At 45.2% G+C, this 26511-nt stretch overlaps 2 protein-coding genes across 2 annotated transcripts in view; both read right to left on the reverse strand.

Annotated features, from left to right (window-relative positions):
* Positions 1-26511, reverse strand: part of LOC138972944 (aminopeptidase Ey-like) — an 81185-nt gene that overhangs the window by 30654 nt on the left and 24020 nt on the right. Inside the window, exons 2-5 of the mRNA XM_070345604.1 lie at positions 19838-20004; positions 13191-13450; positions 5804-5964; positions 5227-5382 (exon numbers count right to left, since the gene is read on the reverse strand). Of these exons, the coding sequence (XP_070201705.1) occupies positions 5227-5382; positions 5804-5964; positions 13191-13450; positions 19838-19970 (710 nt within the window). The 5' untranslated portion in view covers positions 19971-20004. The remainder of the gene's footprint in view (positions 1-5226; positions 5383-5803; positions 5965-13190; positions 13451-19837; positions 20005-26511) is intronic.
* The window catches only part of LOC138972954 (N-alpha-acetyltransferase 50-like), a 69138-nt gene continuing 59121 nt past the window's right edge, over positions 16495-26511 (reverse strand). The window contains exon 7 of the mRNA XM_070345614.1: positions 16495-16680. The gene's annotated coding sequence lies outside the window, so the exon portion shown is untranslated. The remainder of the gene's footprint in view (positions 16681-26511) is intronic.

A 26511-nucleotide genomic window follows, 5' to 3' on the forward strand; every position in this document is an offset into this window, starting at 1 on the left:
AAAGCGGAAAAGTTTGAGGTTGTTGGCTTTGTTGGTGTGTTAGTCATGGGGGTGTAGTCCTGTTGTGGTTTCTGGGAACGCTTGGCACTGGCAGAGTGGGTAACCTGTGAGTCCCTAGCGTCAGGTTGGACATCGGAGTCACGGTGGACGGCCGATGCAGTCTGGTTTGTTGGCTCTTGACAAGGAACGACAGGATTGTAGTGAGCTCCAAGCCCTTCACCTGTCATCTGAAAGCGGACAGTACCAGCCGCGTTGACTCCTGGTCGACCTGGGCCATGGACAAATTCCTGAATTTGACCGCCTGTAGTTTGGTAAATGATGGCAACAACGGGAAGTATCAGTGTTGTACTGCTTCTCCACGATGAACCTCTGCAGGTCTGTCTTCAGGTCGTTGCCCTCGCAGGACAATTCCTGGTAGTACTGCAGATGGCCACAAACTTCGTCTGTCAGCTTATCACAGAGGCTGTCAAAAGAAACTGTCATGATGTTCTCCGCCTCTAAGCTTCGTTAAAATGAATGAAGGATACAATGGCCATCTCCTCGCACTCTAAAATACTTCCCTTCCCTGTGGTTTTAAAATAACGGGCCATTGAAGTTGGCTGATTTACTGCTTGAGAAGAACCTGGATTTTGCGTCGAGGCTGAAGCTGCCGGTCTTTGTGTTTCTGGCGAAGACTGGGTCGCGCAAGGTGGAGAAGAACTGTTGTCAGATGATTGACCAGGTTCTGGGCAGGGTCTGTCTACTTCTAGGCAGGGAATATTTGTTTGAGGGCAGGGCCTGTCGCTGACATTATTTTCAGGAGTTTCAGCGGCTTGTGACGGGCAGGGTCTGTCAGTGACAACAGAGGGCTGATATTCCACATCTGTGAATATTTCTGGATCAAATGGGCAAATTCCAGTAACTCTAAAGCCTTTGATTACATTGGTTGGCACCCCTCTTATTCAATAACAGAATGAATTGAACAAAGGCCTGCCATCCGTTTATCATTCTGTTATTCAAACACACAGGAGCGCAGAGACTACAGTAAACACGGGACGGTGTGATAAAACAACATGACGGGGCTGGTTGTAACAGTGACGGGGCTGGTTGTAACACTGTTACAATCAGCCCCGTCAGTTTTGTTACAACCAGCCCCACACCATAGTACACCCGTGCATCCCAGTGACTCCATTACCGCGCTAAAGTATACGCAAATGTGAGTGCATCACAGGATTAACAAAGCAACAAGCATTCATACTTAGTATGTTTTGAGATTCATTTCGTAAACACGGTTGAACAGTTACAAATTGTTCACAAGTTGAGAAATTTTACTCACCTGCCTGAATTTTAAACTTTTTGGTTTAAAAGTCGAACGTGCTGGCTTCATGCCGCCATTTTTACGTCAGTTTATAGTAAGGGTTAAAGGAAGGTAATACACCTAAATTAAACTGCCAATCATAAAACAATGAAGAGTTATTTCCATTGTTACTTCCAGCCCCTGTTACTTTTAGCCCCGCTCTCCCCTATATATATATAAAAAACACCATATTGTCACGAATCACTTGACACGTACAATTACTGGTGAAGCTTAAACTCTCTCATCCACTATTTTCCTCCCATTTATCAAACCGTTCGCAAGACATTTACTCTGTGTCTTCACGAGACGTTCCACTGCTGCCGGCGATGCATCATTCACACACATAATGACACAGACGCACCGAGGCGTCAGTCACAAAACTGCATTAACTGAGGTCACGCAGTAGACAAAGCAGAACAAACAAACTCCAAACTACGTACTTGAAGACGACCCCATAAGCCATAGGCTTCTTTTTGTTACAAATGAATGGCGGGGATGTTGCTCAGTCGGTGGCGCGCTGGATTTGTATCCAGTTGGCCGCTGTCAGCGTGAGTTCGTCCCCACGTTCGGCGAGAGATTTATTTCTCAGAGTCAACTTTGTGTGCAGACTCTCCTCGGTGTCCGAACACCCCCGTGTGTACACGCAAGCACAAGACCAAGTGCGCACGAAAAAGATCCTGTAATCCATGTCAGAGTTCGGTGGGTTATAGAAACACGAAAATACCCAACATGCTTCCTCCGAAAACGGCGTATGGCTTGCCTAAATGGCGGGGTAAAAAACGGTCATACACGTACAATTCAGCCCACGAACGCAGAAGAAGAAGAAGAAGAAGAAGAAGTTATAAATAAATGTACATTTTTTGTACAAGTAAATGGAAATAAAACATTGTTTAAACCAAATACGTACTTCTTCGCAGATAATAAAGTGTGCACCACCATTTACATTTTACCACAGACAAGACCACTTATAGACTAATTGCCTGGAGAACTGCAACCTCGACTATCCCCTCCTCCTCCCCCCTCCCCCCCCCCCCCCCCCTTAGAACATTACGCCCCCCACGCCCAATCACCCGGGACAACTGCCCTGTAGACACACACACACACACACACACACACACACACACACACACACGCGCCCACACACTCGTACACACCCACACACACACACGCACGCACGCACACACGCACGCACACACACGCACATACACGCACGCACGCACGCACGCACGCACACACACACACACACACACACACACACACACGCACGCACGCACGCACGCACGCACACACACACACACACACACACACACACGCACACACTAACATTGGGAACCATCTAGGCGGGGTCTTTGTCTTATATATTATCTGTTTACCTAATTTCGTTGCTTGAATGAAGTATCCTTGTGGAAGGGTGCTCTTATCCCAAGTAAAAGGTTGCACGGATGAACAGCAATTTATTACACAGATTGTTCAGGAAGAACCGGAGAGGAACAGCGGTTAGCGTACTTGCCTCTCGAGGTTCGAACCCCACTTGGGGCGAATACAGTCCAGCCAGCTGGAAATGGTAGCTTGACCCTATTCATGGCCGGGGAAGGCAGCGAGGGGAGAGGAGAGCTAGGGCATCACCCTCATAAAGCTGGCCCTGGAAAAGGTGAGATCTTCCTCCCCTCTGACCAAACATTGTTATTGATCGAATTTTCTTTGCCATTTGTTTTCAAATGACAGCCTGGGTGGATCTTTTCTGATCTACAAGATGGTTAATTCAAGAAGGAAAATATCTGGCAATGTATCATTCAATTATGTCTTCTTGCATTACGAAGAACAGCCAAAGAGAAATAAAACGGCAGACGGCACTGTTGCGGGTCCTACGTCATAATTGTCAGTTAACGGAACTCGGCAGCTGTCGTTGTTTCATGGAAAAGATTTGTATCTGAGAGAGAAATCGTCTTGGAGCATCCGCATCGCTTGGTGCAAACCACTCAGTATCCTGCCTATGCTTATTTTCTTAGACTCAGATTTTTTTCTGCTCGCTCTATAATTGGCTGAGGGAATGGGATTATGAGTATGCAGACAGAATCTTCTTCATTTTACTGTGGGAATGCATGTGTGCGTGAGTGTTATTACTATAAAAATGTGTGTGTGTGTGTGTGTGTGTGTGTGTGTGTGTGTGTGTGTGTGTGTGTGTGTGTGTGAGTGCGTGCGTGTGTGTGTATGTGTGTGTGTGCGTGCGTGCGTGCGTGCGTGTGTGCTATTCGTCCTTTGATTTCGAACGTAATTCGGACATTTGTGAACGGAAACCGACTAAGTACAAACTTGCATATACCAATGTTGACACACATCAGAAGAAATATTGTGTAACCCAAACCGAAGTTTCAGTACAGAAAGGGTACCTCATTTTTGCGTACAAAACCAACACACCTTTCTACTGCGTTTTGACCAGACCTCAATGATTAATCTGAATGTGAGTTTTATTGTAGCCAAGAAGAAAGTGAAAAACAAACATAATCTTCCTTTGTGAGTTCTAAAACAGTCATTCGCTGTACAGCTGATGTAGCATAATGATTGATGAAACTGTTTTGTTATTTACACAAAAACTACGTTTGGCTTTGAAGTTATTGGATGTGTGGTTTTCTAGTGTGATTAAAATGGATGAACCGCGCATGGCAATCAATCGTCAGTTGTCTCTTTTGACATTGTGTTTTTCTTGTCACATCCCTCGTTCAATTGGGTCTGTTTGATATGGTTTTATTATCTGCTTTTGTCGAAAATCAAAAAACAAGAAAGGTGTGTTGTTGGAACGTTTAATTATTGACAAAACAGAAGGTTACGTTCACAGATATATCGACCCAGCTGTCTTTTACGTGCACAGATATATCGACCCAGCTGTCTTTTACGTGCACAGATATATCGACCCAGCTGTCTTTTACGTGCACAGATATATCGACCCAGCTGTCTTTTACGTGCACAGATATATCGACCCAGCTGTCTTTTACGTGCACAGATATATCGACCCAGCTGTCGTTTACGTGCACAGACAAACTCCAATCAGACAAAACTTACTTGACAACATGTTAAGACGCTTGCAGGGAATACACAAACAAGGCATTGCATGTTTTGTTTTTGGATTTTTGCTTTATAATTTGTTGAGGTTATTGCAGCCTAGCGTGTTGGTTCTATGCATCGTGAATGGAATGAGTGATGATGTGAAGATAAACAGAAAATGGGATTTTGCATCGTGATTTGACCTCCACATCCCCCCCCCCTCCACCCCTCCACTCACATATTTAGGTTCAGTATAGATTTGAAAGAACCTGTCCGATCATTATGGAAGTGTATTTTTTAGTTTATGCATTTTCCCCCAATGTTTACTACAATTTTTCTTTCTTCTGTTTTGAGTGTGTGTATGTGTGTGCGTGTGTGTGTGTGTGTGTGTGTGTGTGTGTGTGTGTGTGTGTGTATGGGTGTGTGTGTATATGTGTGCGTGTGTGTGCGTGTATGTGTGTGTGTGTGTGTGTGTGTGTGCGTGTGTGTGTGTGTGTGTGTGTATGTGCGTGCGTCAGTGAATTAAGTTTATCTGAGTTATGTGGGCTCACAAACGTAGATATTTCATTTCACGTTCTCCACTAGACACAAGAAGGCAGGGATGAGAAGTAGATAAGAAGCATCTCTCATCCATGGATCCATCGATCATAATATTAATCCTAGTTGTCCGTGAGTGATAAATGTTAAAGGATGAATGAAAATACATTGTGCGTGGGCGGATGCATGTTAATTGATTAAACGCCACACAATGATGTGCTTGGCAACCATCAAGAAGAAAAGAAAAAAAAAAGAAAAAAAAAAGGTCATGTTAACAGTCTTAAAAAAATGAAGAAACATCGATCACTGACCTGGTCTCTGTAGCGTTACGAGGCATGTTGGAGAGAGCGATGTAATCGGGTTTCCTCACGACGGTCAGTGTGAAACGAGCCTTAAGTGCCGGCTCGTCAAAACACGGAAAAGCCATTCTCGCGTAAGTCGGCACGAATATTGTAGCCGCCAGATACCTGCAGAAAAAAAGAAGAAACAAAAAGAAAGGAGAATAAATAAGTCACTTCATAATCTCGAAACATGGGAACGGTTTTAACGGGAAACCTGCTTGGTATGTATAAAGCCATTTGTACGTCTGCGTTATTGCGGACTGAACGAAAAGTTGTAATATGATGACTTCGTATAAAAAAAAAATACAGACACGCACTGGTAAGGATAGACGATCAAAGTGATGTGTATGTGTGTGTGTGTGTGTGTGTGTGTGTGTGTGTGTGTGTGTGTGTGTGTGTGTGTGTGTGTGTGTGTGTGTGTGTGTGTGTGTGTGTGTGTGTGTGTGTGTGTGTGTGTAGCCCGCCATTCAGGCAACCATACGCCGCTTTCGGGGAATATGAAAAAAACAGCATCCATGCCAACATTTTGGAAGTGTGAGAGACTTACTTTGTCTGCCCCTCTTCTTTATAGGTGGAGTAGTAGACAGCCTGGAACTTGTGTGTGAGCGGGGCGCTGAATGCCAGGCGTACGTCGTACGTGGCGTTTTTCTGTAGGGGGGAGTCTAGCTGCAGTGACACCGTCTCTTTCTTGCTGTCCAATGACCACGACTGGCACACACACAAAAACACATAATTAGGAATAAGATTTTTTATTTTTGTTTTTAAACAAGAAAGGTATGTGCTTGGAACGTTTAGTCATGACTGTTAGGAAACGCTACCGTTGCTGAGCTTTGGTTCAGTTTTGTGTGTTGCATGTAGTTGACTTATTTGTACTTTGTGGGAAAGTACCGATATTATATTTTGTAAACACAATATTTATGCTTGGACGAGAATGCAGGTGAACTTTCTAGTCCTGTCAAAACAAGTTGTTTACCATGCTGATTTAGTGTGAGTTCGTGGCGTTCGATCGGATTAAGGGCGTCGGCACCTTTTGATGTACGTCACAGAGAACGTCACCATTCTAGTCCATGGGCGGTTCGCATATAATGTAGTTGTATCATGTTCGGTCTGGAATATTCTCGAGATTGAGTATTTACTATATATGCCAGCGCGATTTGTATGTAAAAAGCTTCTATTTGAGTTCTGCTACGTTGTGCAGTTGTATGTATTGAATGCTGAATAAATCCTCGAACTCAATTTGACGAGTTGTTTTCTGCTGCTGCGAAGACGGGCGACGTAGAATAAAAGAACACAACTATACGACGTTTGAGAACTTGTGGCAATCTCAAGTGTCGTGTAACAATTGGGGGCCAAGCCAAGGATCTACGTTTAACGCCAAGGGTTTTCCAGCAACAAAGACAGTCAAGACAGTCACAGGAGGTAGCCATCAATCGGGTGTATCCTGAGGGATCAGTATTGAGACTACGGAACCGTGGATTCGGTGTGACTGGTGAAGAGTTTGGTAATCGCCGCAGCTCGGTACGGTGAGCGACGCCGGAGTGTATCGGGATTACAGAGGTTAGCTGCCGTTTGGACGAGACGGACTTCGTCGCGGAGCTAGTGCATTAATACTACGAAATACGACTGAGGTACGTCGTGTACGTATCGTGAGCAGAGTGCGCCGTCACGTTAGACGAGGAGGGTGGCAGCCTGCGTCTACGAAGGTGAACAGCGACGAGAGAAGCATCGGAGGTGCAGTAGAGACTGTGTTCTTTAGAAGACTACATTCGTCTACGTTCGGGGCTGTGAAAGAATACAGACGAACGCACCGGAAAAGACCAGAATGGCTGAGTTCTGGGAAAAAGGAGTTGAACTGGGACTAAAAGGCAAGCAGTTGACGGAGTTCGTCGAGTCCCAGACACGACTGCTGGCGCAGCGTGAAGAAAGACAAGCACAGCTTGAGCGTGAAGAAAAAGAAAGACAAGCGCAGCGTGAGCGAGAAGAAAAAGAAAGACAAGCGCATCGTGAAGAAAGACAAGCGCAGCGTGAGCGTGAAGAACGACAAGCGCAGCGTGAGCGTGAAGAAAGAGAAAGAGAAGCACAGCGTGAAGAAAGGAAAATGGAGCTGAAACGCGTAGAGCTCCAGATAGAAATGGAGACCAAGCGCTTAGAGCTTCAGACAGAAATGGTGCGTGTTCAAAATGAGCACGCGGCACCACGCCAAAGAGATAACCAGCAGCAAATGCTACACAGGGCACCGAAACTTCCAGCATTCGCTGACGGGAAGGACCAGATCGACTGCTACCTTGCAAGATTCGAGAGGTTCGCTGAGAGTGCTAGATGGCAGCGCGACGACTGGGCGATTCAACTCAGCGCACATTTGACTGGGGCAGCACTTGAGGTCTACACTAGACTCTCAAACGATGACGCCAGAGACTATGATGTACTGAAGGAAGCTCTGTTGCGTTGTTACAACTTCACTGAAAGGGGCTACCGTCAACGCTTCCGCGAATGCCAGCCATTGTCTGGAGAGACACCGAGCCAGTTTGTGGAGCGCCTGTCGTCATACCTGCAGAAGTGGGTGGAGTTATCAGGTGAAGAGCAGTCATACGAGAGTCTGCGGGACTTGATCGTGAAGGAGCAGTTCCTTAATGCCTGCCCGAAGGACCTGGCGACCCGCTTGGAAGAGCAAAAACTGCGGGGTTTGAAGGACATTACTGATGCTGCTGAGCGTTATCTCATTGCTCATGGAAGGACCCTGGGGACGTCAAAGTCATCGAAACCTTTCCAGAAGAGCGGGAACCAGGGAAACCAACCTGCCAAGGGACAAACTGAGTCCGCACCATCATCCAATGAAGGGCAGAACATAACGTGTTTCCATTGCAATGCCAAGGGTCACCGAGTCGCCAACTGTCCCCAAAAGAAAAATAACGGACATGTCAATGACAAAGCGCAAGAACATCGACGGAGATATTACGACAACAAGAGGCAAACGAGTGGCTCGAACCAACAAGTATGTGCGAGCAGCGTCATACTTCCAAGGGCTGCCGAGCAAGTGGCTACACCATCGGACGTGGAAGAATGTATTTCTGATGGCCAGCTTCTACTCGCCAATGGCAAGTCAATCTCTGTCGTCGCCAGCGCAGCTGTGTCAGTGTCGAACATGCCCGTGTCGAAGGGATTTGTTGAGAAGCAGGAAGTGACTGTTCTCAGAGATTCGGGCTGCAATGGGGTCATCGTCAAAGAGGATCTGGTGCCAACAGAGAAGTTCACTGGTGACTTCAAGTGGACGCTCATGGCTGACAGCAAATGCGTGAAGGCACCAGTGGTAAAAATCCAGATCGATACTCCATACTTCACCGGAGAAGTTGAGGCCGTCTGCCTGAAGAAGCCCTTGTACGATCTACTAATTGGGAACATTGGGGGTGCGAGACGTCCTGATGACCCTGATTTCGAATGGAGAATGGGCTCAGCTCAGCCTGCTGCTGAGGAGGAAGACCCACTGCCATTCGCGAATGAAGATATCAGCGAACTGTTACGAGATGACAGAGCAACTGTGCATCGCCGCGACCAGCCGCAGGTTGTAAGCGCTGTGACGACCAGAGCCCAGGCGAAGAAGGACAAAACAACTACGCCACTCAGGGTCACCAACAGCTCTGCAACTGCTGTCGTGGACAGGGATCAGCTGATTCAGCTACAGGAAGCTGATTCGACCTTAACAAAGTACAGGAGTCGTCCTGTCAAGGAGATGACTAAGGGCGAAGGCACTGTGCAATTTGAAGTGAAGGCCAAGATTCTGTACAGAGTGTTCCAGCACGCGAGAGTCAACGGTGGGAAGCCATTACGTCAAGTTCTGGTGCCTCAACCACTTAGGCGCCAGGTGATGGAGGTGGCCCACGACTCTATTATGGGAGGTCACCTGGGGGTCAAGAAGACATCGGACAGAATCCAGGCTGCGTTTTACTGGCCAGGACTGTATGCAGATGTGACTCGATTCTGCCGATCGTGCGATATTTGCCAGAAAACCATACCTCGAGGAAGGGTCCCGAAAGTGCCGTTGCAGAAGATGCCTTTGATCGACCGACCTTTCAAGAGGGTGGCCATTGACCTCATCGGCGAGATCAAACCGCCAAGTGAAGCGGGTCATCGTTGGGTACTGACCCTGGTAGACTATGCAACCAGGTACCCAGAAGCCGTGCCTCTGAAGAAAATTGACACCGAGACTGTTGCCGAGGCACTTGTGGACATTTTCAGCAGAATTGGGGTTCCTGAAGAGATCCTCACAGACCTGGGGACACAGTTTGTCTCTGAATGCATGGAAGAGGTCAACAGGCTGCTGAGCATTCGTCACTTGACTACGACACCCTATCACCCGATGTGCAATGGGCTGGTAGAAAAATTCAATGCGACGCTGAAGTCCACGCTGAAGAAACTATGCAGTGAGCAGCCAAGGCAGTGGCATCGCTACATCAATGCCTTGCTGTTTGCATACAGGGAGGTGCCACAAGAGTCCACTGGATTCTCCCCGTTCGAGCTGATGTACGGGCGGACCGTGAGAGGCCCGATGCAGATACTAAAGGAATTGTGGACGAAAGATGTGGACACACCTGAAGTGAAGAACAGTTACCAGTACGTGTTCGAGTTGCGAGAGAAACTGGAGGAGACTCTCGAGATTGCGAGAGAAAACTTGAGAAAGTCTCAGGATAGTGGAAAGCACTACTACGACCGCAAAGCCGTAAACAGGAAGTTTACACCAGGTAACAAAGTGCTGATACTGCTTCCCACTGATCACAACAAACTACTGATGCAGTGGAAAGGCCCATACGAGGTTGAGGCCGTGGTAGGGATCAACGACTACAAGGTGAATGTCGGCAAGAAGTCCAAGATCTACCACGCTAACCTCCTGAAACTGTATGTGGAGAGACCTCCGGAAGCAGTACAGGTCGCAGCAAGTGCGGAAGAACCAGCCGAACTAGACGAGTTCGACGGCGAGGAACTACTGGAGTTGGGAGACCTCCACAAGAAAGAGGGAGTGGATGACGTCAAGCTAGGACCTGACCTGACAGAAGATCAGCAGAAGGAGCTGCATGATTTTATGGGCGACTTCACCCATAGGTTCTCTGATGTTCCAGGCTCTACGTCCTTGGTCGAACATGAAGTCCACCTCACATCTGACGTTCCTGTTCGGTCAAAACCATACCCTATCCCGTTTCAGGCTCGGGAATCCTTGAAGAAGGACATCGACAACATGTTGAAGATGGGGGTCATCCGTGAGTCATCATCCCCTTACTCATCTCCCGTTGTTGTGGTCAAGAAGAAAGACGGCACAAACAGGGTATGCATTGACTTCAGGAAAGTGAATAAGATCACCGTGTTTGACCCTGAACCAATGCCGACGGCGGCTGATCTGTTCCGACGGTTGACTGGCAGTAAGATCTTCTCAAAGATCGATCTCAGCAAGGGATATTGGCAGATTCCTGTGCGCGAAGAGGACATACCAAAGACCGCCTTTGCAACTCCAGACGGAACGTATGAGTGCCTGCGGATGCCTTTTGGCATGGTGAACAGTGGTGCTACCCTGAAGAGGGGAATGCGAAAAATGCTCAAAGGAATGAAGAATGTTGTGTACTACTGGGATGATCTGCTAGTCCACACGGAGACCTTTGAGGAGCATCTGGAGACTTTGAGGGAATTGTTTTCCCGCCTGACAAAAGCTAATCTGACCGTGAGACCCAGCAAGTGCATTTTGGGGACCGACAACGTTGACTTCATAGGTCATTCACTGAAGGAAGGTCAAAAGGGGCTTTTGTTGGAAAACGTCACCAAGATCCTCAATGCGCCACGTCCTGAAACCAAGAAGCAGGTGCGATCCTTCCTTGGATTGGCTGGGTACTACAGAGAGTTCATTCCAAACTTCGCCGCCATAACGGCGCCTTTGACGGACATGACCCGAAAAGGATGCCCCAACCGAATACTTTGGGGACCAGCTCAGGAGAAGGCATACCAGACCGTGCGCGACCTGATGTCACGAGACCCGGTGCTACGCCTTCCTGATACTGCCAAAGAGTTCATCTTGCGTACAGACGCATCGGACGAAGGGATCGGCGCCATGCTGATGCAAGAGCATGGAGGTAAACCGTTTCCGGTCAGCTATGCCAGCAAGAAGCTGTCAGGAGCCGAGAAGAACTACTCGACCATGGAGAAAGAGTGTTTAGCCATCGTGTGGGGAATCAAGAAATTTGAACTCTACCTCCAAGGTGTGAAATTCGTGCTTCAGACTGATCACAAACCCCTCACCTACCTGAACTCTGCGAAGTTTGTGAATAATCGTATCATGAGGTGGGTGATGTACTTGCAGAACTTTGATATGCGAGTGGAATCGATCAAGGGTTCAGACAATGTTGGAGCAGATTTTCTCAGCCGAGTATGTGATTAAAACTGTGTTCATTCTCCAACAGACTAATGTACATACCTGGATTTCAATCTGTTATGTATACATAATATGTGTACAGGTAGCGTTTCAATGATTGAAAGAAATTAGGTAAATTTCTTCTGGTGTTGGGGGTAATGTTAGGAAACGCTACCGTTGCTGAGCTTTGGTTCAGTTTTGTGTGTTGCATGTAGTTGACTTATTTGTACTTTGTGGGAAAGTACCGATATTATATTTTGTAAACACAATATTTATGCTTGGACGAGAATGCAGGTGAACTTTCTAGTCCTGTCAAAACAAGTTGTTTACCATGCTGATTTAGTGTGAGTTCGTGGCGTTCGATCGGATTAAGGGCGTCGGCACCTTTTGATGTACGTCACAGAGAACGTCACCATTCTAGTCCATGGGCGGTTCGCATATAATGTAGTTGTATCATGTTCGGTCTGGAATATTCTCGAGATTGAGTATTTACTATATATGCCAGCGCGATTTGTATGTAAAAAAACTTCTATTTGAGTTCTGCTACGTTGAGCAGTTGTATGTATTGAATGCTGAATAAATCCTCGAACTCAATTTGACGAGTTGTTTTCTGCTGCTGCGAAGACGGGCGACGTAGAATAAAAGAACACAACTATACGACGTTTGAGAACTTGTGGCAATCTCAAGTGTCGTGTAACAATGACCATAGACCAAATTAGCCTGGACCGCCAACTCGTCACGTGACCCTTCGAGGTTACGACTCTCGACTTTCAGGGGCGCGTCGCGTTCGGTTTGAAAGGCCAGCGATTCAAAGACAGTGAAAAGAAAGCACGCTCCAGTTATTTGTGACAATGGGAGGTGACAATGAACTGGATTTTCCAAAACTCCAAACTAAACTTAACAAAACTCATCGAAAAACATGTTCCATATGCACTTTTGCTGAGTTTATTTTAGCATTTTCAGAACTTACCTCGGCAACTTCGTCCATGTTTACAATCGACACCGGATATCACGTCCCCCTGATTTCTGAAAGGCTCGTAAGCGTAGGTTCCTAAATGCGAGAGGCCGCTACCTCGTAATAGAGAGAAAGAGCGGAGAGAGAGCTAGTTGGCGGTCCAGGATAAATGGTCTATGTCATGACAAAACAAAACGTTGCGTTCATATTTCGTTACTTATACTTGGATAGTTGGATTCTATCAATTCTATTGCATATGATAACATGAAATTTGAATGGCAAAAAAACGTTGACAATTAGTTTTAGCATATATTCAAATTACTTTTCCCCCTTTTTCCTGTATGCGTGTGTTCATGTTTCCAGGCCCTGAGACTTTCACTGTGAGTTTGGGAACCTAATCGTGCGCATGTGTACACACGGGGTGTTCGGACACCGAGGAGAGTCGATCTTCACAAAGGGGACTCTGGGAGTCGAACCCACGCCTCGACAAACTACCGACTTGGCTGGCTGTCTCCTCGCATAATCTGAGCAGGAACTGTGTACTCTACGGTCTCTGGCAAGAACAAACTGCTTTGACTAACAGAATCTTACCTTGACTGTCGGAGCGGTGACCCCATTATTCAATGACGTCACGTTCATCCCATCACGTGATATGTCCAACCCCACGGCATGCATAATGATGAGTGACGTCACTTCCTTGCAGAGCATCCGAATGACGACATTGCCAGACAGGCGGAAGTTAGCGGGATCAGCCCGGTAGATGTCTGGGGTCCACTGCAGCTCATAGTGTAGTGGTACCACGTTGGCCGGCAGACGGAAGATTGGCTCTGGACCATTGCTTTTTGCAGAATCTGAACAAACAACAAACAAACAAACATGTCTTCGATTCTTTTCTACGCCATTTGGACATGAAGTCTTACGGTTTGATGCCATACATATATGAAGAACAAACATTTGAATGTAATTTGTTGTACCGTCTACATGTCAAAGAATGCAAGAAAAAGCAGATTTCTTGTTGCGGCAATTGTCCACCCTTCCACCCGCACCCCCCCCTCCTTTCCTGCAACCTTTGGAACCACTTCATTATGGATGTTAACATTAACATACATGTAATTCGTGTTTTTCTGTTGCTGAGAAATACGATTATTCAGGACGGAATGCACGAATGTGCAAAGGCCAAATAAAAATATATGTTGGTTTAGGATAACGTGCGTGACATAAAAAGATAGGTCGGTAGGTCGGCTTTTTTTTCTCTCTTTTTTTCTTACATTTAGACGATTTTAAAGGAGGTTACTTCCCCTAGTATGGTTTGCAAAATGTGCCAAAAGTTGGTTTTTGTTTTTGAGAAATGAAAAAAAGTTTTAGGGTCGGAGGAAAAAAAGTAGGGTCTGTCGGGTTATACCCTAAACCAACATATATTTGTATTTGGCCTAAACAATTGGTCCACCTCCGCTTTACGTCGGTCCTATTGCTTGGAGGCCAGAGTGTGATCGTGGCACAATACAAATGCACGTCGCGTCGATGCTATCATAACAAGAAATTCCTCCGAGGTAGGAAAAACACCCCCGTCAAAGGGAAATAACCTTCTCAGTTGGTGGCAGTGACTGAGTGAGAATGGTTATTTCCCTTTGACCATTAAGATGTCCCTCTATAAGTCCTTGTATAATTTTAATCCACCAATAACTCCCTAACCGTGTGTTTGACTGGTCCCAATTTTTGTAAGGACCGTCTCAGGAATGTATAGAACCTGTTCACCAAGTTTGGTGACGATCGGTCCGTTCATTCTTGAGATCTATATGCGAACACAAACACACAAACAAACAAACAAACAAACAAACAAACACATCGACCGAAACCTATACACACCCCTATACCGGGGGTGTAAATAGTGTGGACAATATAGAACATTGCGATTAAAAATGACGACGATACGACGTAGAGCAGGCAGGAATGTTTCGTATTTCGGCCCAAAGTAAAGCCCACGCAGGCGTGCGAGTTTCAGCTATCGGCACGTCTAAAACAAGAATTTAGAGTAATCTTTCTTGATAAGGACAGTGAAACATGTATGGGCCAAAGGTCAGTAAGAAAATGCAAGTGTTCATGCTTTTTTTCTGTCAATGTGCTCGGGCCAGCTGTACTGTGAAATCTGATTAAGCAGGGCTGCTGTCTGGAGAGAAACTCGATAAGCGTCAAATAATGTCTAGCAGACGACCATGTCAGATAGGTAATGCAGGTGAATGGTCTCGCCTAAATAGGTTTGTCGCTATTTTGTCTAGGAAACGAATGTAGGTCAATGCAGCAAGATTCCTCATTCTTAAAGTTGGGGAAAATAATTATTTGTTTATTTTTCTGTAGGGTAGTCGCATTGGGCGCAATACGTTATATGTCAAAGCAGCACCGCCCTGATATGGCTCTGCGTAGTCGGCTGGACGTTAAAGGCATATGTACGCGCTCCCGTGTTTACAAAGTGTAGTTTGCCCACAATCGATGTCAAATGCATCATAAGGCCATATAATGACGATATGTCGCAATGCGCGGACCATATACATGCATTACAGCTTGTTCTAGCCTCTGAAAAAGTGAGGATGTCAACAAAGACGCGGAGTTATTTCCCTTGCGTCAACGTTCCCTCTGTTGGCAAATCTATAAATAGGACGATCTAGATCAAAATAAAAATTCAAATATCTCAACATTTAAGGGGTCCTAGACCACAATATTTTGCAGGGAACTTAATTTAGCATGTCTCCAGCTGTTGGTAAAGCAATTAGCGTGTATATTCATCGAGTTAATATGCCTTTAAGCAACAAATAAACAAACAAACAAAAAATTGGGCGCAATGCTTCGAATGCTGAAGTGGACGTAGCATTGCGTCAGGACTCCGTTCTCCTCATCACACAGTTCACAGTTTACCTCAGGCGTGATGCATGATCCGCAGGAGAACGGCAAAGCCAAGCATTGTTTATTCACAAATCTTGGCGTCAGCCACTTGACTGTGTGCGTGTCGGTAGTTTAGAGGATGCAACAGCCGCCGTGGAGTGATCAAACACTCGTCACTGACGGTGGCATGTATATGTTTAGTTCTGCCGCCTAGGCTGTGTGTATGCTGGCCTGGGTGGGAAAAACAAAACAATCAGACTGCGGAACTACAGACGTTGAAACAGATAAAACAGACAGACAGACAGACAGACTCAGAAACAGAGAAAAAGAGAGACAAGAATATATCGACTATCTGTGCGTCTGTATGATTAAGACTGTGGCCCTGTTTGTGATTGTGTGAGTGTTCGTGAGTCTGTGTGTATGCTGTGAATATTCTCGTCTGGGTGGGAAAATCAAAACACTCTGACTGCGGAACTACAGACGATAAAACAGAGACATCTACACAGCGCTGCAGATACGGAAGCTACAAAAACCAGTTTACCTTCAATGTCAAACACTGACTATCGCCTTGCTTGCATATGGCATTTTGAGAAATGGACAGTTTTGTGATTTGCGCCTATAATACAGATCATAATAATATGTGTGCTAACTGAGCTTAATGCTACGGGGTTAACTCATTTTATACTTGATCGTCCCGTTACTGGACTATTCGGGTCGCTTCCTCACAGTTGAAAGCTAGCAGCAGCAAGAGTCGGATGTGTGCGTGTTTATTTGTAATCTGCCAGCTGCATTTGTGGCAAAATAGTTTGAGATCAGAGGACAGAGGCGGTGGATGAAAAAGGCGGGAGAGTATAGTGACCAATGGGTATGGAGGGAGGGGGCGATACATTTGGAGGCAAAATTATAGGGTAATTAAACTATCAATCAATCAATATGAGGCTTATATCGCGCGTATTCCGTGGGTACAGTTCTAAGCGTAGGGATTTATTTTTTTAAATTTTTTTTATTTTTTATGCAATTTATATCGCGCACATATTCAAGGCGCAGGGATTTATTGATGCCGTGTGAGATGGAATTTTTTTTACACAATACATCACGCATTCACATCGGCCAGCAGATCGCAGCCATTTCGGCGCATATCCTACTTTTCACGGCCTATTATTCCAAGTCACACGGGTATTTTGGTGGACATTTTTATCTATGCCTATACAATTTTGCCAGGAAAGACCCTTTTGTCAATCGTGGGATCTTTAACGTGCCCACCCCAATGTAGTGTACACGAAGGGACCTCGGTTTTTCGTCTCATCCGAAAGACTAGCACTTGAACCCACCACCTAGGTAAGGAAAGGGGGGAGAAAATTGCTAACGCCCTGACCCAGGGTCGAGCTCGCAACCTCTCTCTTCCGAGCGCAAGTGCGTTACCACTCGGCCACCCAGTCCATACTATAGGGTAATTGGGTGATAGTGAGGTTTCTCAAGAGCGATCAGTATTGACTGAATGTAAAACAAAAGAGAAAAGAACAGAAAAAAGAAACAAAAGGACAGAACCAAAATAAACAAATATATCTCCGTGAGTGAAAACAAAACCACCCCTGGCCGTCGGACTGTCAAAGTGCCTTCAATCTTATCCTTGATTTTGTCCCCTGTAAAAGACTAGTCAGATCTGACACGGAGAGCTGAGCAGTTTTCACGGGGAGGAGTGTTCCTTTAACAGCTCTTCACACTGTTGATGGGCGAGTTCAGCGGCAAATATAAACTTATGTCCTGTCTGCAGATATCATCTCAATATCACCCTTCTGTCTGTAGATATCAGGCCTATATCACCCTCTGTAGTGATTGTCAGACGGGCACTATCAAACGTGGCCATAAACAACCACCACCAATATCCCCCTATCGTCCACACACTTACCTGGGCGTATCGCTTCACGGAATGGAGGACGGAGTGTTGCGGGCGATTGTATACGCCTTGTCATTCAGCTGGGTGATTTACGGTGTGAGCTTGTCTCAAAAACACTCACCTGTCAAGATACTGGGACCTTGGAGTGTGTGTGTGTGTGTGTGTGTGTGTGTGTGTGTGTGTGTGTGTGTGTGTGTGTGTTGTGTGTGTGTGTGTGTGTGTGTGCGTGTGTGTGTGAGTGTGTGTATGTGCGTGTGTGTGTGCGTGTGTGTGTGTATGTGTGTGTGTGTGTGTGTGTGTGTGTGACAGATAGAGAGAGAGAGGGAGAGAGAGACAGACAGAGAGAGAGAGAGAGGTAGAGAGAGAGGGAGAGAGAGAGTGAGAGAGAGAGAGAGAGAAAGAGAGAGAGAGAGAGAAAGTGAGAGAGAGAGAGAAAGAGAGAGAGAGAGAGAGAGAGAGAGAGAGAGAGAGAGAGAGAGAGAGAGATCAGTTTGTGGAGCGAAGGACAGTGACAAGTCTTGTTATTTACGAAGGTAATGGTATACGCACAAAGTAGTTGCTTTTTTACGACCAGCCCTCGCCGTAAAGAGGGACTACACTAATAATAAACGTTAAAGAAATAAAATACTACATCAAACAAACATGAGAGGTTTGTTTACATCTTAGGATGAACAAACCAAGTCAAGAAAGTTAACACAAGCAGCAACATGGAAAAAAGAAGAAAAAACAACTTCACAGTAAAAACGATTAACTTTGCTACACATGTTGAAAAACAGCAATATAAAATGCTATCAGCTAGCCTAAATAATCAACAAGGAAAGTCTTTCAAAGAAATAAAATCTATGTTATTCTTAAGAGTAAATGAAAACATATGTCTCTAAAACCTGTGACAGAATTCATTTCCCGAAAACTATTGGGTAATGAATTCCATAGCATGCTTCCAGAAAACTGGACTTGTAAAGACCAATGCGAGGAAGAGGAATGCGTATCTTTGAGGGAATACTTTGATTATTTGAGAAACATTTAGAACAAAGTTTCGGTGGTAATCTTTTTGCATCATGACGCTTTTATCAAAATGTGAATCTTGATTTGAGTGGAAGAATGTTTAATTGTGTATATTCTTCCCATGAACATGTCACGCTTCTAAGCAGCACTAACACGAAGGCTCGTTTATGTAACCTGTTTTGTGATTTGAGCACAATTTCGCAGGCAGAATATCACAGTGTCCATGCGTAATCTATGATGGATTGAATGTGTGCATTGAAAAACATTTTCCTTCCGTGTAAATTTAGAAAGTGTTTTATTATTGATAATAAGTACACTTTTTTAAAGAGCATCTTGCACATTCCAAGTACATGGTCATTCAAAGATAAGTTATTCTCAATAACCACACATAACACTTTATGATGTTGCTCTTCTTCAATAACGTGACTTCCAATCGTGATCAGTGGGAGGTTTGATGTTTAATGTGGGCGTTTCTGCCTAGTAGGTATGAGCATACACTTTGGGGGTTTTCGGGATTGAGAGCCATAGGGTTTAAATTAGTCCATTCCTGTAACTGATCTAGGCTTTTTTTCAGCTTTCATGACAAAACATCTACATATATATCAAAGAAGGATTCTCGTCTATGCAGAGGGCCTACCGCAGAAATGTGGTTTTCTCTTTTGCATAGACGTTTGAGAGTTCTTCTCTGTTTTATGCCAAGAGACTGCCTTCTCACCTCGAAACCGGTAGCAGTCTTGGCTAAACAAAAACGGACCTTTTCAGGTTCAGCACTCTATGAGAATGCCCTTAAATGCACTTACGGTGAATTCTCAATCCTTTGAGGTTGTAGAACTCTCCTCGGGTTATTCTTGTTCAGTGTTGCAATCGGCTCCGAAAGGGTTTGATTCTCCAGTAGGCTGTCTGTGAAGAGTTCTTTCTAGATCTAATTCTTACCCCCTCCCCCAACCTCTTCCATTGCCTCTAGTGTGCTCCCTGCTTTCAAAGTTCCACGTTGGAATGTAGGCGGCGGAGACACACACAGAGTAAAGGATGATCTCCCTTGCTCATCACGTAATTTCTAGATGCATTCTCGCTCTTGACGTCATATAATTATATATGTGTGAGAGAGAGAGAGAGAGAGAGAGAGAGAGAGAGAGAGAGAGAGAGAGAGAGAGAGAGAGAGAGAGAGAATGAAAGACAGACAGACAGACAAACAAACAGACAGACAGACAGACAAACTGACTGATATACACAGACACAGAGAAAAAGAGGTACAGGCAAAGATCGACTATTCGTGTGGCTGTATGATTTGGACTGTGGCCGTGTTTTTGTCTGTTTTTGCATTTGTGAGATCGAACAAGAACGACAACAAAAGAGAGATTTCGGTTGAAAGAGTCATATAATCAGTAAAAAAAAATAAAATATTTGCTGGAAGCTAGCAAATAGACAAACAAACAAAGCACAAGCTTCCTGGCCCTACCTTTGCTGCTTTTGTCATTTCCTTTATCGGACAGGTAGACGATGAGACCGATGCTTGCTGCGACGATGCAGACGATGATAAGTGCGACGACGACGATCTTTGCTCTCTTCCTGCTGCATACCCCCTCCGCCATGTTGTGCTATCCTCAGATGGCGTACACCGAATTCCTGAACAATCAAAGTTTGAGTGGGTGAGATGGTGTAACGGATGAATTCTGTTCTCATCTTGTTGTTCAGCAATCTAAGCTATGATTAGATGGCGTTCACCGAGTTTCTGAATAATCAAGGTATGGTTGGTGGAGATGGTGTATTGGATGAACTCTGCTTTGTCCTGATGTGAACGAACAATGCCATGATAGTTGATATTCAGGTCGCTTCCCCCCAGTGGAAAGCTAGCAGCAACAAGAGTCGTGCTACCCAGGTGAGTGCGTGTTTAGGTGTAATCAGCCACCTGCACTTATGGCAGTATGACCGAGGTCTTTTACGTGCCACTGTGGTTACTCGGGGGAGGGACATGGATACTGTCCCTGAGTCTGCACATAAAGTTGGCCCGTGACCGTCCCTGCCAGGATTGTGGAAGGGTGAATACCCTTGCGTTTCTTCTGACAGTCATTTGAGGAGCCAATCACTAGCGAAGGGTGTGTCGGAAACATGTGCTCCTGTCCACGTGTTTCCGACACACACCTCGCTAGTGATTGGCCTCTGTCCGAGGAAACTCAAGGGTATTCACTCTTCCACAACATATACAAATTCGACGGGGTTATTTTCGGAATTCGTCTATTGTGAAGGATGAGGCATCAGGGCCGGACCCAGGGGGGGGGGTTCCAGGGGTTCCGGAACCCCACCCCTGGAAAAAGCATGTACCTTGCTTTGAGTGGGTTTGTTTTTTTTACTAGTTTTAGCACCAAAACAATGCTGCTCTTAACCCTCAAAACAAGGCCCAGAATGCACCATATTGCACAGATTTTAACCGTTTTTCAAACAATTTTCTGGGGAGCATGCCCCCGGACCCCCCCTAGTTCGCGCGACTGCAAGCTTGTGGCTTCGCCACTTCGCTGATTTGCCCCCCCAAAAAAGGAGGAACCCCCCCCCCCCCCCCCCCCTTACTACTCATTTGGTCCGGCCCTGGGCATGATTGTGACCACATAGTCACATTACAGAACACTTGACTCAATGTTATAAATTCAGAGGATTAAAAACTGTCACAAAAACCAAGTTTATCGCCACATTAACCCCATTACGCAGTTGTTGTTTTTTCTCCACGTTCTTTGCAACGGGATATCGCCACCCTTCTCAAGGCAGGCAACTCTTAACCCCATAACCAGAGCGAGGTTACTCTACTTGTCTTTTGTTAAAATAATGGTAAGAAAATGCACACAAAAATGTCGCCAGCCTTCATTAAACAGTTGGCCTTTTGTCTACACAAGTATACATGTTGGCCCGTTCAAAATGCAGCGAGGCAATCAGCAAACAAATGGAAAAAGTCTGAAGTGAGCCTTGTCTAAAGTTGAGGCTGTTACTTAGCAGATTACCCTGACCGGCCGACATCGCTGAAGAAAATTGCTGACCCAAGCTAGTAACCCAGGCTCAGAAACGTTCGTACCTCTCTGAAGAGTGTACTAACCAAACAAAACGGGAAATGTACAGAATGGCAAACATGTTAGCTGTAGTGTGTGTGTGTGTGTGTGTGTGTGTGTGTGTGTGTGTGTGTGTGTTAGTGTGTGTGTTAGTGTGTGTGTGTGTGTGTGTCAGTGTGTGTGTGTTAGTGTGTCTGTGTGTGTGTGTGTGTGTGTCCGTGTGTGTGAGCGCGCGTGTGTGTGTATGCCACCCAGACAGACTGACAGACATGGAGACACACACACACACACACATACACACACACACACATACACAAAAACACACACACACACACACACACACATACACACATACACATACACACACACACATACACACACACACACACACACATACACACAAACACACACACACACACACACACACACACACACACACACACACACACACACACACACACACACAATAACACCAGAGACGAACAAACACAAGAGTCTCTGTCATCGGATTGATACGGAGAAGTTTTGTCCTCATTTCCCTTTCACGTGTCCAACAAAAGCAGCTTGTCCAGTGAGAGTGTCCGCGGGTGTTACGTGATGACAAACAACAGAACATCGGTCTTTCACCGTCTTAACACTGTGTCTTCCCTGAAACCACCCCCCCCCCCCCCCCCTCCTTCAACCCCTGCCCCTTAGCCCCTTAAAGGTTCAGTCCCTGGTCTGTAAACTCAATTCACAAGAAGCTGTTCTTGACATACAACACCGATACATGCATAGCCTAGCGGTGACTTGATACAAAAACATCAACGAGACAATCTTCATTCTGGAAACTCTTTGTCATATCTCCGAGACACAAACCTAAGAAGTGACTGAATTATTTCGTGACGCAAACTTGTTTCGCTTTTGACGTCAGAAAGTCTCACTTGGAAGTGAAGGTCAAACAGAGACGTCTTGGTATGTTTAGTCGATGTCGTATCTTATTTAAGGCACAATCCTTCCCGTGTAAACGATTCAGCTAGCCATCTCAGATATCAATCAATGAGGCTTATATCGCGCATATTCCGTGGGTACAGTTCTAGGCGCTCTGCAGTGATGCCGTGTGAGATGAAATTTTATACGGCCAGTAGATTGCAGCCATTTCGGCGCATATTTACCTTTCACGGCCTATTATTCCAAGTCACACGGGTATAGGTAGACAATTATTAACTGTGCCTAAGCAGTTTTGCCAGGAAAGACCCTTTTGTCAATCGTGGGATCTTTAACGTGCACACCCAATGTAGTGTACACGGGGGGAGGTTCGGACACCGAAGAGAGTCTGCACACAAAGTTGACTCTGTGAAATAAATTTCCGCTGAACCTGGGATCGAACTCACGCTGACAGCGGCCAACTGAATACAAATCCAGCGCGCTACCAACTGAGCTATATCCCCGCCCCAAAGATAAGGCCATGTGTACACTTTAAACCATATCTACACTAGAACAAAAACATAAAATGTGAGAATTGTTTGATAACAACATTTTTTTAACAGACACTGTTATCAATGAGGAAATTAATTCATCAAAAAACTTGTTTTCGGAATTCAAAGCACTCGGGCTGTTAATGTTTTGTTATGTGTACAATCGATAGATGACTCAAAGTCATTTACAAGTACAGCTAGGCCAGCGATGGTTCGCTGACTTGTTTCGACGGGAAGAACTGTGCCTTTAAAGCCTGTATGCTTATCTTTTGTCAACACTCGTGGTCCTATTACACCATAAACCCAGATTTCGATGCAGTGTCTTACTCGCCAAAAGAAAAATTCACCCCACCCCCTCCGATCAACACCAGTCACCTCCCCATCCCCACTCAGCCTCGACACGCTAAATCCTGATTTTGATGCAGTGTCATCGCTACACATATACCACCACGCCACACACTCACACACACGCACGCACGAACGAACGCACACTTAAACGCACACTTAAACGCACGCACGCATTCACGCACGCACGCGCATATATACACACACATCCACACACACACCCACACACACGCGCGCGCGAGCACACACACACACACACGCACACATTATCTCTCTCTCTCTCTGGCTTTCTCTCTTTCTCTCTCTCCTCTCTCTTTCACTCTCTCTCTCTTTCACTATCTCTCTCTCTTTCACTCTCTCTCTATCTCTCCTCTCTCTCTCTCCTCTCTCTCTCTCTTTCACTCTCTTTCACGATCTCTCTCTCTTTCACTCTCTCTCTCTCTTTCTCTCTCTCCTCTCTCTCTCCTCTCTCTCTCTCTTTCACTCTCTCTCTCTCTATTTCACTTCACTATCTCTCTTTCACTCTCTCTCTCACTCACTCTCTCTCTCTCTCTCTCTCTCTCTCTCTCTCTCTCTCTCTCTCTCACTCACTCACTCACTCTCTCTCTCTCACTCTCTCTCTCTCACTCTCTCTCTCTCACTCACTCTCTTTCTCTCTCTCACTCTCTCTCTCTCTCACTCACTTTCTCTCTCTCTCTCACTCACTCACTCGCTCTCTCTCACTCTCTCTCTCACTCACTCTCTCTCTCACTCACTCTCTCACTCACTCTCTCTCTCTCACTCTCTCTCTCTCTCTCTCTCTCTCTCTCTCTCTCTTCCACCCCCCACCTAATCCCACCCAAGACCCAAACTCTCCAGCCCCTTAAAAGAGTGATTACAATGGTGGATGTGAGAGGCTTTGTGTGACTGTCAACACTCGGGGTGTGAGGTTCTCAGTCTAACAAGACTACTGGTGTTTGTCTAGCACTCTCTCGCGACACCGACACCGACCATTAAGGAGCTTCACGTCTTCCGCACTATCTCTTTCTTGCAAGAGACAGTGTTTTCTGTTTAAGCCTAAAGCACGTGACATTGCACAGAAAATGGGTTGAACTTGTCGCGGTATTGCACTGGATTTGTGCGTACTATGGAAATGTCTGAAGAACGAGAGGGTAAATTGAAAAGAAAGAAGATAAATGCTCCCCCCCCCCCACATAAAAAGGGGGGGCGGGGCAAATGAGAGAAAGAATTGAAGCAGCCTGCATGTAACTGGGGTCACACACAAAAAGAAGAGGGAAAAAAATGCATAAATAACATATAAGTATACAAAACCATATAGAAAAAGAAGGAAGAACAAAAGAAAGGAAGAATCAAAAAACAAATAAAAGAAAGAAGACAACAACAACAAACAAGTCGCGTAAGGCGAAATTACTACATTTAGTCAAGCTGTGGAACTCACAGAATGAAACTGAACGTAGTCCGCCGCTAGTGCAAAAGGCAGTGGCAGTGACGAGCCTGTTTGACGCTGTAGCGCTGTGCTTCATAGCACGCTTTACTGTACCTCTCTTCGTTTTAACTTTCTGAGCGTGTTTTTAATCCAAACATATTATATCCATATGTTTTTAGAATCAGGAACCGACAAGGGATAAGATGAAATTGTTTTTAAATCGATTTCGGAAAGTTAATTTTGATGATAATTTTTATATTTTTAATTTTCAGAGCTTGTTTTTAATCCAAATATAACATATTTATATGTTTTTAGAATCAGAAAATGATAAAGAATAAGATGAACGTAAATTTAGATCGTTGTATAAAGAATTTTTGTTTTACAATTTTCAGATTTTTAATGACCAAAGTCATTAATTAATTTTTAAGCCACCAAGCTGAAATGCAATACCGAAGTCTGGCCTTTGTCGAAGATTGCTTGGCCAAAATTTCAATCAATTTGATTGAAAAATGAGGGTGTGACAGTGCCGCCTCAACTTTTACAAAAAGCCGGATATGACGTCATGAAAGACATTTATCGAAAAAATGAAAAAAACGTCCGGGGATATCATAACCAGGAACTCTCATGTCAAATTTCATAAAGATCGGTCCAGTAGTTTAGTCTGAATCGCTCTACACACACACACAGACAGACAGACACACATACACCACGACCCTCGTCTCGATTCCCCCCTCTATGTTAAAACATTTAGTCAAAACTTGACTAAATGTAAAAAAGTAAGTAAGAGAGAGAGAGAGATGTGCACGTCTGAAGTTAGAATGTAATGAGACATGGATCATTTTTACTGCTGAAGACGTTCTGAAACCCGAGCGATGTACAGTGGAACCTCCTTTTTAAGACCTTAAAAAATCTTAAAACAATTAGCTCATAAAAAGGAGGGAGTCTTAAAATTGGGGTCATTTTACAGACGTTATGAACAGTAAGTCTGCGAAAACAAGGTCTGAAAATGAGGGAGTTTTACATTGGGGAGTCTTAAATTGGGGAGTCTTACATTGGGGAGTCTTACATTGGGGAGTCTTACATTGGGGAGTCTTAAATAGGGGAGTCTTACATTGGGGAGTCTTACATTGGGGAGTCTTACATTGGGGAGTCTTATATTGGGGAGTCTTACATTGGGGAGTCTTACATTGGGGGGTCTTACATTGGGGGGTCTTACATTGGGGAGTCTTACATTGGGGAGTCTTAAATAGGGGAGTCTTACATTGGGGAGTCTTACATTTGGGAGTCTTAAATTGGGGAGTCTTACATTGGGGGTCTTACATTGGGGAGTCGTAAATTGGGGAGTCTTAAATAGGGGAGTCTTACATTGGGGAGTCTTACATTGGGGAGTCTTACATTGGGGAGTCTTACATTGGGGAGTCTTACATTGGGGAGTCTTACATTGGGGAGTCTTACATTGGGGAGTCTTACATTGGGGAGTCTTACATTGGGGAGTCTTACATTGGGGAGTCTTACATTGGGGAATCTTTCATTGGGGAGTCTTACATTGGGGAGTCTTTAATTGGGGAGTCTTTAATTGGGGAGTCTTTGATTGGGGAGTCTTACATTGGGGAGTCTTACATTGGGGAGTCTTACATTGGGGGGTCTTACATTGGGGGGTCTTACATTGGGGGTCTGAAATTGGGGGGTCTGAAATTGGGGAGTCTTACATTGGGGAGTCTTACATTGGGGGGTCTTACATTGGGGGTCTGAAATTGGGGAGTCTGAAATTGGGGAGTCTGAAATTGGGGAGTCTTACATTGGGGAGTCTTACATTGGGGAGTCTTACATTGGGGAGTCTTTCATTGGGGGGTATTACATTGGGGAGTCT

Source organism: Littorina saxatilis, linkage group LG8 (assembly GCF_037325665.1).
Source record: "Littorina saxatilis isolate snail1 linkage group LG8, US_GU_Lsax_2.0, whole genome shotgun sequence".
NCBI classification, from domain to species: Eukaryota; Metazoa; Mollusca; class Gastropoda; order Littorinimorpha; family Littorinidae; genus Littorina; species Littorina saxatilis.